At 40.9% G+C, this 12,503-nt stretch overlaps 1 protein-coding gene across 1 annotated transcript; it reads left to right on the top strand.

The window, feature by feature from the left end:
* LOC117950251 (sorting nexin-1-like) lies at positions 1 to 12,503 on the top strand. The gene is made up of 15 exons (XM_034881110.1): positions 1 to 189; positions 1,545 to 1,695; positions 2,841 to 2,980; positions 5,401 to 5,467; positions 5,707 to 5,750; positions 5,894 to 6,035; positions 6,115 to 6,193; positions 6,359 to 6,434; positions 6,521 to 6,634; positions 6,987 to 7,080; positions 9,462 to 9,667; positions 10,062 to 10,205; positions 10,371 to 10,451; positions 10,981 to 11,052; positions 11,295 to 12,503. Exons 1-15 carry the CDS (start codon positions 79 to 81, stop codon positions 11,343 to 11,345), a joined length of 1,572 nt encoding a protein of 523 aa, XP_034737001.1. The 5' UTR covers positions 1 to 78; the 3' UTR covers positions 11,346 to 12,503.

Genomic DNA, 12,503 nt, shown 5'->3' with positions numbered 1-12,503 from the left:
CGGCCACAAAGTGTCGCTGCAGCCGTTCCCGCGCTCCTGCGACTTCCTTCTACGTCAGTCCCACTCACAACACGGAATATGGCGGCCAGCTCAGATCGGATTCCTCCTCCTTTCCCTGCCACAGAGGAGCCGGGAGCCAGACCCTTTGACATGGCAGATGGAGACAGCGACGAGGGAGAGGACATATTCGTCAGTGAAATATGTTTACAGCTCATTCTTATGCATTATACCGTGTTTGTGCATTAAGTAAGCGAGACAGGGAGCCAGCCTCTTTATCTTATCTGACCTGCAGCCAAAATAACCTGGAGCCACTGACAGGAAGGCAAGAAATTAGCTCAGGTTTTGAAAAAAGCAACTAAATTAATTTACAAAGTTAGTCAAGGTTAATTTAGGCAGGTTGTATTCGTAACTAGTACGTTTTGGCCTTTCTACTCAGTTTCAAATTTAGGTAAGCGTGTATTTATTTTCCATATGATGGCGAAGGTTTTGTCCAGCCCTCCTCTGCTTCTGATTGGCTTAGCGTGGCACTCTTACCCGGACTCTGACCAGTCTCGTTCCTCTGGTCTAACCATAACCGAAGAGTTTTATTCAATCAGAGAGAGAGCAGGGCGGATCATCCCTTTTCCATCCTAGGTAAATAAATTGGGCCGGTTCAAGGACTCGTATATAATTTTTTTTGTCAGGAATTTAAACTTAAACTAAACACACACACACATCCATTGTCTTATCTGTGTATGTCAATCTGAGACAAGACAATTCCTTCCTTGTCACGTCACCCCTTCTGTTTGTGTTTGTGTTTGTAACCGTGTGTATTTACCGATGCTGGAGGAAGAACTCAGAATACTATTGTACAAATACAAATCCTGCACTGAAAATGTTACTTAAGTAAAAGTACAAAAGTATCAAATCAGCAAAATGTACTTAAAGGATTTAAAGTAAAAGTTCAAAAGTGCACTCAATGCAGAAAGAATACCCCCCTGTGACTGCTGTTCTACTACCGTTATATCATTATATATATATTTGACAGCTTTAGTTACTTTACAAATTAAGATTTTTGCATTAGAAAAACATAAGAGTATAAAGTATTCTTCTACCCAACAGTATAAGCACAGCTGAAACAATTAGTTGATTAATCGACAAGTCGATTGACTGAAAATTAATGTTTTAATTAATTGATATTTGTTTATAGTCATTTATCATGCAAAAAAAAAAAATCATGGTTCCACCTCATAAATTTGAGGATTAGCTGCTTTTGCTTTTAATTAGTTTTATTTATTTATTTTGAATAATTTAGAATTCTGTTGGACTTGGTTGGCCAAACCAAACATGGTCTCGGATGGCATTTCTCACTTCTTTCTGAAAATTAGTAGCAGATTAATCCAAAATAAACAGATAATCTGCTCAGTTAAAGATCGGTTTGAAGGATTGTTTGTAAAAAGTTCTGAAAATAGTGAGCTTTGCCATCACAATTAAATGTACATTACATTTCACGTACATGTGTTGGTAGTGTCATTTCCAACATGTCTTTCCTGTCCGGTCTTCAGAGTAACCCTATGGCTGTGAGTCGAGGAGTTTCTCAGCCGTCAGCTGTCAATGAAGCCCCCCCTGATCTGTTCAGTGAGGAGGAAGAGGCCAGCAGCACAACTGTCAAATCCAACGGGGTTCACTCTGATGATGACAACGACCTGTTTGAGGGTTAGGAGACATTTTCTACCAACAATTTATGTTCATGTTATCCCACTCGCTTTTACGGTCCTTTTGCTTCCAGCTCTTGGAAAAGAATTTAGTCCTGTGAAATTGTTTATTTTAAAATTCCCATATTTCTCATTTTCAGGTTCATAATTGTATTTAGAGGTTGTACCTGAATAGGTTTACATGGTGTCAAAAAAATATATACATATATATTTTTGGTGTACTGCACATTGCTGCAAATCCATTTTTCACCCTGATTGTTGAGCTCTCTGTTTCAGCTACAGAGTGAGACATCTCACTTCCATCCCATTTTTGTTTGGAGTTGCACATGCTCAGTAGCTAGATGCAGGTTGTCTGCGCGCCCTCGTTTGGAAGAAGTCTCCCGGCTAATCCCGCTTTGTACTGACAGAAGTTGGAGAAACAGCTAGCTGATGTGGCATTAGCAAAAGTGGTTATGACACACCAAATGTTTTGACCGAAGACGTAGACGGCCCTGCTGATTTTGACCAGCTCACCCGGAGACTGAATGCAGAGGACATTCAGAAACCGTATCTCACTCAAAACAGTTTTTCCCCAAGTTTGTATGCGTGTGTAAGCACCAGAGACACAAAATGACACCCCAAATCCCAGAAAAAGGCATTTTACACAATATGTGCACTTTTAGCCTAAGACATGGTAGACTGTTTTTATGCAGATCTTAAAGGGTAATTTCACTGATTTTACAAATCAAGCTCAGTTTAATAAGCACAAGGTATACTAACACTTAACAGATGACGTCTTCTCTGTTTGGGCTTGAAGTTGGGCTGGAACCACAGACTACTGATCATTGATTAAACCATTGTTGTTGTTCAGTCAACAAAAAACTAAATATTTAAAATAAAAGAGGTTGAAATATGTTTTTGTGGAATTGCATTGTGTATGGATTAATGTGTTTTGTAGTGAGTGAATTGAAAATGTCTTATACACACCATTTATTAAGAATTTGCAATGTTGTCAAAATGCATTTGTCATGTAGTGTAAACTCCAGCTTTTGTACAGCAAAGTAATCATTTACAAAGCAGCAGTGCACTGGATACAGTGGGTGTGGTGAATATTGTGTGATCTTGTCTGAGGTACACTTCAGTCATCTGTGTTTCTTTTCTTTTTAGATGAAGAGGCACATGTTGAGCTGAGCACAGACACGCCTGGCAGCTCTGCCCGGAAGGAGCTCTCCACCTCCTCTGGCCCTCGTCCCGCCTCCTCCTTCACTCGGAGCCCTGCAGCCATGCAGCCCACATCCTTGGAGCAGGTGAATGGCGTAACTGAGAATGCATGCTTTTGTAGTCTTGCGTGGCCGGACCTTCCTCCACAGCACCGCGGACAAGGGTCTGGCTGGTCCATACAACATTCTGGGATAGAAGAAAACATGCTCTGGTTTGTTGGCATTTCTTTAAACCAATTGCAATCGTCTTGGGCTGCGCTTAGCTCGGAACAAAATGACCGTGTTTCTGCAAAACAGCCTCAGGAAGGAACTTCTTTTAGTGGAACATGTGTACGTTTAGAGCAGGGCTCTAGAGTGCGACCAAAACTTTTCCCAAGTTGCACTGGTGCACCTAACGTCCTCGCACCCTCTGCTTCTCCACGAACGGAGCAAAGTTGTTATCGATATGGTTTAATGTTGTGTTACATGACCCATTTCTTCTGTAAAGCCGTGTCTGTGTTTGGATCTCTCCTCTTAATCTCCATGCAGTCCCACCCGCGTTAACTCACAAACGGCTCCCCAGGAACATAGAGAGACACAGCTGGGACAGCGCAGGTCCACACTTCTAACAATGAATGTAATTTATCTACAGTTTTAATGGTTATTAACACAGCTGTATATTGTTAAGCATGAGAGGCAAACCTGTATTTGTACCAGTGTTTCCGCTGGTAACTCTGCTATTGCGGCGGCCACGGCAAAAAACAGAAGTTAATGAAGGCAACTAACTTCAGTTTGTTGAGATGGAGCCTGCTGGACCTGGGCCAGAGATGTGACCCATGGCCAGAATATCATAGTTCATAAAAATGCAGCGTAGTGATGATACAGGCATTTCAAACACAAGACTTGTGCAACTCCACTGACCCGCGATTCGACCCGTGCTGGACCCCTTCATAATGTGTCAGCCGCCACTCTGTGAGCAGCAAACGCTTCAGGCCATCACACTCCCCCTCTCTGTCCCTATGTCTGTTCTTTTTTTTTTTTCTTTTTTTTTAAGGAATCATTTTTTGGGGGGAGGGGCTTTATTTTGATTTGAAAGGGGAGAGAGGGGGGAAGGACATGCAGGAAAGGGCCAGAGGTTGGAGTCGAACCTGGCCCGCTGCGGCGAGGAGTAAACCTCTATATCTACCAACTGAGCTATCCGGGCACCCTCTTTCTCTTTTAGTCAGTCTGTTATTGTTGAAAACAAGTGAAGGAGCTTTCTCCAAAAATAAATATGAACAGTGAGGAAAATAAGTATTTGAACACCCTGCTATTTTGCAAGTTCCCCCACTTAGAAATCACAGAGGGGTCTGAAATTGTCATCGTAGGTGCATGTCCACTGTGAGAGACATAATAAAAATAAAAAAAATCAAGAAATCAGAATGTATGATTTTTTAACTATTTATTTGTATGATACAGCTGCAAATAAGTATTTGAACACCTGTCTATCAGCTAGAATTCTGACCCTCAAAGACTTGTTAGTCTGCCTTCAAAATGTCCACCTCCACTCCATTTATTATCCTAAATTAGATGCACCTGTGAGAAATCAGCCCAGAACTACACGGGGAGAGCTGGTCAATGACCTGAAAAGAGGTGGGACCACCGTTTCCAAGGTTACTGTTGGTAATACACTAAGACGTCATGGTTTGAAATCATGCATGGCACGGAAGATTCCCCTGCTTAAACCAGCACATGTCAAGGCCCGTCTTAAGTTTGCCAACGACCATTTGGATGATCCAGAGGAGGGAAGATGGGTCGAGGCTGGGTCTTCCAACATGACAATGACCCGAAGCACACAGCCAGAAGAACCAAGGAGTGGCTCTGTAGGAAGCATATCAAGGTTCTGGCGTGGCCTAGCCAGTCTCCAGACCTAAACCCAATAAAGATTCTTTGGAGGGAGCTCAAACTCCGTGTTTCTCAGGGACAGCCCAGAAACCTGACTGATCTAGAGAAGATCTGTGTGGAGGAGTGGGCCAAAATCCCTTCTGCAGTGTGTCAAACCTGGTGACAAACTACAGGAAACTTTTGACCTCCGGAATTGCAAACAAAGGCTACTGTACCAAATATTAACATTGATTTTCTCAGGTGTTAAAATACTTATTTGCCGCTGTATCACACAAATTAATAGTTAAAAAATCATACATTGTGATTTCTGGATTCTTTTTGTCACAGTGGACATGCACCTACGATGACAATTTCAGACCCCTCCATGATTTCTAAGTGGGAGAACTTGCAAAATAGTAGGGTGTTCAAATACTTATTTTCCTCACTGTATATATACACACAACACAAAGAACACAACATAAAGAAATTGGAAGGTGTGGGACAGCCGGCCTTAAGAGGGACATCCCACAGAATTTCCGGTGGCGCCTGAACAATCCCGGAAGTGGAATATAGTCGATATAGACTAATGCTTTTGGAATGCCTACTGTGTAATCAACAGCTAACCGGTCTGTTTCAACCAGTTGTGTTCTTCTCGTTAATTACAGTTGGAGGAGGAAGAAGAAAAGGATAGTTTTGATGTGGATGTTGCAGTCACCAACCCTGAGAAAATTGGTCAGTCTTTTTTTTTTTTCATACTTTTGGTTGTAAAACGTGGAGTAACATATGTTACAGCTATCTATAATTTCTTAGTGTATTCATATGTTATTATTTGTGAAATAGCTGAAGAATTATAACATTGCATATTTAGCTTATTTTGATTTAGCCTTTTAATGCACTGACACATTAATATTAGACTGAAAACTACAGTAATTCTCATCTTTAATGTATCTCCAATGTTTCTGTCCTACTAGGAGATGGCATGAATGCATATGTGGCCTACAAAGTATCCACCAGGGTCTGTAGTAAAGCTTGTGTTGATACATAAATGTATATACATATATTTGACTTTGCGTCCAACACTGCGAATATATCTAAGTCTTCACTACCACTTCTAAGTATTTACTTTTTCAAGTTCTGTGCACCCATCTGTACTTTCAGACCTCCTTGGCCATGTTCAGGAGTAAAACCTTCTCCGTGAGGAGGCGTTATAGTGACTTCCTGGGTCTTTATGAGAAGCTGTCAGTTAAGCAGTCGCTCCACGGCTGCATCATTCCACCACCACCCGAGAAAAGTGTCGTAGGTGGGTATTAAGTAGGTGTTTTGTTTTGGTTTTGGTCTCTTTTTTTTGTCTCTTTTGTGACTGTCATTTGGACCAACAGGAATGACCAAAGTAAAGGTGGGAATGGATGACCCGTCATCAGTAGAGTTTGTGGAGAGACGAAGAGCAGCTCTGGAGAGGCAAGGATCCATACAGCAACGTTATTAATGAAATTATAGTTAATGTTCATACCGGGCCTTTTTAAACTAAATTTCTATCCATGCCTTTTTTTGTGTGCATGTTTTATGTGTGTTTTTGGGCACTACTGCTCACTTTATTTTGAGGACGCTATGTTTTTTTTGTAGGTATCTTCAGCGAGTAGTGTCTCACCCATCGTTACTACAAGATCCTGATGTCCGTGAGTTCTTGGAGAAAGAGGAGGTGGGTATTTTACGATGTAAAAATAATTTCTTTTACTTACTTTTTTAAGATTGAGAATAATTGTGTTTGTGTGTGTGTGTTTTAAGCTACCCAGGGCAGTGAGTACTCAGGCGCTGAGTGGAGCTGGCTTCCTCAAAATGATCAATAAAGCATCAGATGCTGTCAACAAGATGACCATCAAGATGAATGAGTCTGACACTGTAAGGGGACTCCAGATGACGTGTTTTTAGGAGACTGATGTGCAAGTGGCCTGCATATTGAGATACATTTTATAATGTTGCCATAGAATTGTAAAAATCCATTGTTGGATATACTGATAGATCAGTGGAGGCACCAGAGTATTTAAACGGCGATGCAATTAATATCCAGAAGTTTGATAGCAGAGGCAAATAAGAACATTTTTCAGTGGAACTGAAATCCACTAATTATTCATGGTTTCATTATATTGGTTGTTATATTTTAATTACAATGCATTGTGCTTTTGTTACTGCCTTACTTCAAGGCATGATGAGGTTGTTTGATTGTGAGTTTTTGTTGATATTTTTCTCTCAGTGGTTTGAGGACAAGTTCCAGGAGGTGGAGAACGAGGAGCAGCAGTTAAGGAAGCTCCAGGCGGTGGTCGACTCCCTGGTCAATCACAGAAAGGGTGAGCTACATCTTACTTTCTTGACTTGTCTTTGCCGGCACAATTCCTTCTCATCAAATCTTTTAAACTGAGGAAACAGAAGAGTACAGTCCTGGGTTGTCATTTATTAAACTGTGCGCAGGATCCTTTATAAAAGTGTACATACGGCCAAAAATAGCATACACCACAAAGTTCACATTTATTAAACCATACGCGTGCACATCTGTAAGCTAGGTCTCCTCCTAAATCACAGATTACCCACAAGTGTGCAAATGTGAATCAGCCTCTAATTCCGCCCTGTACCCGCTATCTAGAAATAGTCCATGCAAAGCAATACTGCCAAGTATGTTATTGACCCTGGCAGTTGTTCCTTCTTGATGCCGAAACATGAAGACTGGCGGAGAAAAAGCAGCAACTCTCAGATGCTCGTGAATTTCTGGAAATTTAATTACACTTTCAGCCTGTTCTCACACAGTGTAGGTAAACCTGACTACAGGCATTATGGCACTCAGGGACAGCTTTGAGATATACCAGACCTGCAGGTATAAGATTTAACCTGAACTATATTATGTCCAAACCAGTCCTAGTGATAAAGTTGAAGACTGTATTTGTATTAAACAACTGCATGTCCCAAGAGTTGCAAAGACCTGTATTTGGACCGGGATGGTACGGTTCCAGCGCATTGCTCTCTCTACTGGAGCTACAGCTTTAAGGAATTTAATTCCTCATAGTAGGCAGTCATCGTCATGGTCCTTTTTTCTCCTGATTCTTCAATTTGGGGTTAGTCCTCCTGCAGAGCCAGCAAGCCATCATTACACATAGGGGGATCACCGCAGTATTTTAAAGTGTAAAAGGCAAACACACTTTTCATCATGCAGGTTTTGTCACCAGCAGTATTAAAGTTCAGACTGATAACATGGACATTAAGTGTAACGATTGCGTGAGAGTTTAAAGGAGAAGTCAACACATAGCTCTGTTGTATGTAAATTTGGAGGTCTGTCAGAATCGGTGCTGCCTACACCGTGTTATCCTCCTGTTAGAGTTAGCACCCAACAGCCTTAAACAAGGCAAGTTAAAAACGGGTTTTTTGGCTCTAAACATGTTCAAAATGGCATTACTAGTGCCTGCCCATGTGCGGTGATTCCTTCTGAGTGAGCACAGAGAATCTGACTTTAGTAGATGTGATAGTCTGCGGTCAAGTTTGCTGTCTGTCACTCGTATCTCCATAGTCAAACAAACAGCCGCTAAAATTGCAAACAGAAGCCGGCAGAATAGAACCAACGTCTCAGCAACCAGAGCAGACGTAGTTACGTCTCTGTTGAAACAATGTCTGATCATTTTAATGAAGTGAGCTGGTTTGACCAATATACCAGAACAAAGGACCTTCTTCATGTATTTACTTTCTTGCTCCTTCCCCCAGACATATCCGACCAATAAGAGGGCTGGACGTTTTTGCCTGATTTGTAATGACCCAATTTGGTATGCTTGGATTTTTTCAGGTGTGAAACCAAACCAAACCGACCGAAGGCAAATCGCTGTAAGGTTACCAACTCACCAACTGATTCGGACCAAAGCAAACGAACTACCGGTGTGAAAGCGCCCTCACATACTTACCAGTATTCACAAGGAACATTGCATTAATGGTAAACAGCAGCGGGGTCCTTAGGTTTCTATTAAAGTCAATGTGTGTATTTCCACTGACTCCGTCCCAGCTCTGGCGATTCGCAGCCCTCCAGAGCAGATACGCAGAGCTTCTATTTTTGCCAGACGACGGATAGCTCCGCAGGAATTCAGCACATGGCAGATAGTGCGGGATAGGAAGTCGAGCACAGAAACAAAATAAAACATCCGGTTAATTTTCAAATTAAAATAGAGCGTGCTCACGACGGATCATATTTTCCTGCACTACACCTTGAAAACACAGCAGAGTTGTTTCCTCTCTACTCCTCTGGATGGAAACAAACTTGTGTTGTTTTTGTGGTTCTATTCTACGTGAATTTGCGAGATCTCGTGGGTTCTTAAGACTTCAGCTGTCAGTCATGGCTGCAACTGTTCCGCAACAAATCTGGACCTGGTGGGTGTTGACGGACGGCGGAGCACGGAGCCAACACGCAGCGGAGCCGATCCACAGCCGTTACGCATCCTGTGGAAATTAGGTCCAAGAGGCTGATTCACATACACACACTTGTGTGTAATCTGTGATTTATAAAGGGGACCTCACTTACAGATGTGCGTGCGCAAGGTTTTATTAATCAGAATTTTTTTTCCGGTCTACGACATTTTGGGCTTTTGGACGTACGTGCACTTTTACTAAGCATCCTACGCACAGTTTAATAAATGAGACCCCTGGTTCTTTAGGGTGAAACAAACAAACTGAAAAGGTTTTCTGTTTCCATACCCAGAGCTGTGTGGGAGCACGGCAGTATTTGCCAAAAGTATGGCTATGTTGGGAAACTCTGAGGACAACACAGCCTTGTCGCGGGCCCTGTCCCAGCTGGCTGAGGTAGAGGACAAGATGGAGCAGCTGCATCAGGAGCAGGCAGCCAGTGACTTCTTCATCTTTGCAGAGCTCCTGGCCGACTACATTCGCCTGCTGGGTGCTATGCGCGTAAGTTTACAGCTGCGGGCACCCATGTATAGAGGTTTACTCCTCGACGCAACGGGCCCGGGTTCAACTCCAACCTGCGGCCCTTAGATGCATATCATTCCCCCTCTCTCCCCTTTCATGTCTTCAGCTGTCCTGTCAAATAAAGGCCTAAAAATGCCCAAAAGTAATCTTTAAAAAAAAGGTTTACAGCTGTTAAATGTTTTACAGTAAGAGGAAGTAAAGATAAGATACAAGATCTGAAATTGTCATAAAAAAATTACTACAACTTTATGTTGCAGTAAGGGCACTCTTTACTAATCTTTATTATGTCTACAGTATGTCACAGTTTTAATGCAAGTGTGCTGTCTTTTACTCTGTTTGGTAAGTGGCCTGATCAAGTGTTGACCGTCCACAGGGGTGTTTTGACCAGCGTGTTCGGGCGTGGCAACGATGGCAGGAGGCTCAGAGCACACTCCAGAAGAAGAGAGAGGCCGAGGCCAAGCTGCTGTGGGCAAACAAGCCGGACAAACTCCAGCAGGCCAAAGAAGAGATCACTGAGGTAACAGACACAGTGACCACGCAGCTGCTGCAGCACTGAGCAGTTGCTGTTTTTAGTGCAAACATTCTACATTTCACTGAAATTTTATGTATTTTTTTGTGCGATTGATTGTGAAATATCAAGACATGAATTGCTTTGTGTTTTCCCCTTCACAATTGTCCTCAGTGGGAGGCGAGGGTTACTCAGCACGAGAGAGATTTTGACAGGATTGGTATGACTGTGCGCAAGGAGGTTCTCAGGTTTGAGGTATGTTTATGTTTTTATCATTTTCGTAAAAATGTTGAGTCAATCCATTCCAAAACTTCCATTCCACTCCATTAAAGACCGAATACCAGCTGATCTGAGTGGGTGGCTGATCTTTAAAGCAATAACTACATTGCCCATGGTCAGCAACCATTCCTCCAATGTTCCAAAGGCATGTTCTGTTTACTAATCTGATATCCTTTTAATAAAAAAAACAACTAACTGAAACATTGGAGAACTCTTTTGCAATTATGTAAGCACATAATGTAATCTGAAAACTGCTGCCCTGGTTAAAAAAGCAATGCAACTGATCTCAGCTGGTATTCTGTCTATAATGAAATTTCTGGCACCCCAAAGTCTTGACCGGTAGTGTATGATGACCCTGATGAATGCCACAATAAAAAAACGTTAGACTATCAGACTATTTCCCTACTCCAAGCACCTTGGAAGTCGCTTTAGATCTGCTAGAAATTCCTACAATTGGCTTTTCCATTAAAGAGCTTAAGTTGTGGCGACATTTTTGTCTTTTCAGAAAGAAAAAGCCAAGGACTTCAGGAACCAGATAGTCAAATATTTGGAGACAATGATGCAGTCTCAACAACGGGTAAATATTTTATTATATCATTTATTATATTCATCAAGTACACTTTGTACGCCTTGCTTTATTCATGGGTATCAAAGTGTACCTTTAACTAAACATTTCATTTTTATTATTTGTATTGTGATACTGACTTTTAAATATTGATTAGAATTAGTATTTATTGTACTATTGAGTGATCACTCAACACAATTTAACCCCTTTTTTATTCTCTTCGTCCTGATTTTTATTTTTTTATTACTTTTCAGCTTGTAAAGTTTTGGGAGGCGTTCCTGCCTGAGGCAAAAGCAATAGCTTAATGAAGAGGTAGACTTTTCAAAGACCCAACTGCCTTTTTTGAACACTTTACCTCTTGACCACAAACTGAGAGGACAATTGTGAAACACACAAGAAACTTCCATCCATTTTTTTCTCTTTTGGTCTTTTTAATCATAGTGTATTCTCTTACCTTGTACAGTTCTTTGATATAACAAGCTGCCACATTTACACAACATTTCTTTGGCATAATTCCTTGTTTATGTTTTGACTGAAAGAAGGTATAAATCAGGAGATTAATATGGTCTTACGATTTGGAAAACCCACATTCTGTCAAATGGGTGTATATTGATGTTTCTTGCTTATACTTTAATAAAGTGTAAACACTGAGGTACTGCCCTAGAGTAACCTTGTCTATAGTTTCCATTATAAGATAGACGTATGTAAGTCATTCCAGTCTCTTAACAGCTTATGTTAATGGATGCATGTCAGATAATGTTTTGATGCACTAAAACGCATTGTACAGTTGGAAAAGCTGTTTTTGAATAAAATGCCACTATTGATTACTGAGCTCATTTACCAGGAGTATTAGTACCTTGTTAATGTATCACACAATGCGTATTAGATCATAAGAGTCATATTCAAACTCAGATTTGACAAGGTTACAGGCTTGTCACAGTTGTTACAACGTGATAAAAGAAATCTAAAGTTACAATGAGTGCAAGTTGGGAAATCACTGCTTTTGTTGGTATTTTCTACAATTATGTATTTGTTAGAATCATGTTTATTATATGAATCAATTTCTGCCACAACCATTTTAAGTACTTAGATTTCTTGTATCAGAGATTGAGGCACAAACTCATCTGGAACTGCTGCAGAGATTGTTTACTGTCTATTAATGACGATTGACATGTATGTACACATGTACAGTACTTTAATTGAATCATAAAATGACTGTCAGATATGATTAGTGACCATACATTTTTTGATAAATTAGTTTAACGATGACAAAAAAGCGCAGACATTCAAGTGATATGGTCTCTTATTTTCTTATTCAGCATTTGTAGTACTTCGGAGTAGTTTTTCTTTCATGTCATCTTTACGTAAGAATGTACTTTATTTTTGTAACCACCTTGCATTGGCACACATTTTACTGGAAACACTAAAAAGATGTACAAAATAAAAATGATTGGTTAAGCTTT

The sequence above is a fragment of the Etheostoma cragini genome, chromosome 1, assembly GCF_013103735.1.
Source record: "Etheostoma cragini isolate CJK2018 chromosome 1, CSU_Ecrag_1.0, whole genome shotgun sequence".
Lineage (NCBI taxonomy): Eukaryota > Metazoa > Chordata > Actinopteri > Perciformes > Percidae > Etheostoma > Etheostoma cragini.
This window is presented reverse-complemented; position numbering and strand designations above follow the sequence as displayed.

Bases quoted from the DNA above. Each gene is read 5' to 3' on its own strand.
- LOC117950251 (XM_034881110.1), top strand. From the start codon at position 79: ATGGCGGCCAGCTCAGATCGGATTCCTCCTCCTTTCCCTGCCACAGAG. The intron at 6,435-6,520 runs GTGGGTATTTTA...GTGTGTTTTAAG, and splicing joins AGTTCTTGGAGAAAGAGGAG to CTACCCAGGGCAGTGAGTAC. The intron at 7,081-9,461 runs GTGAGCTACATC...TTCCATACCCAG, and splicing joins CCTGGTCAATCACAGAAAGG to AGCTGTGTGGGAGCACGGCA.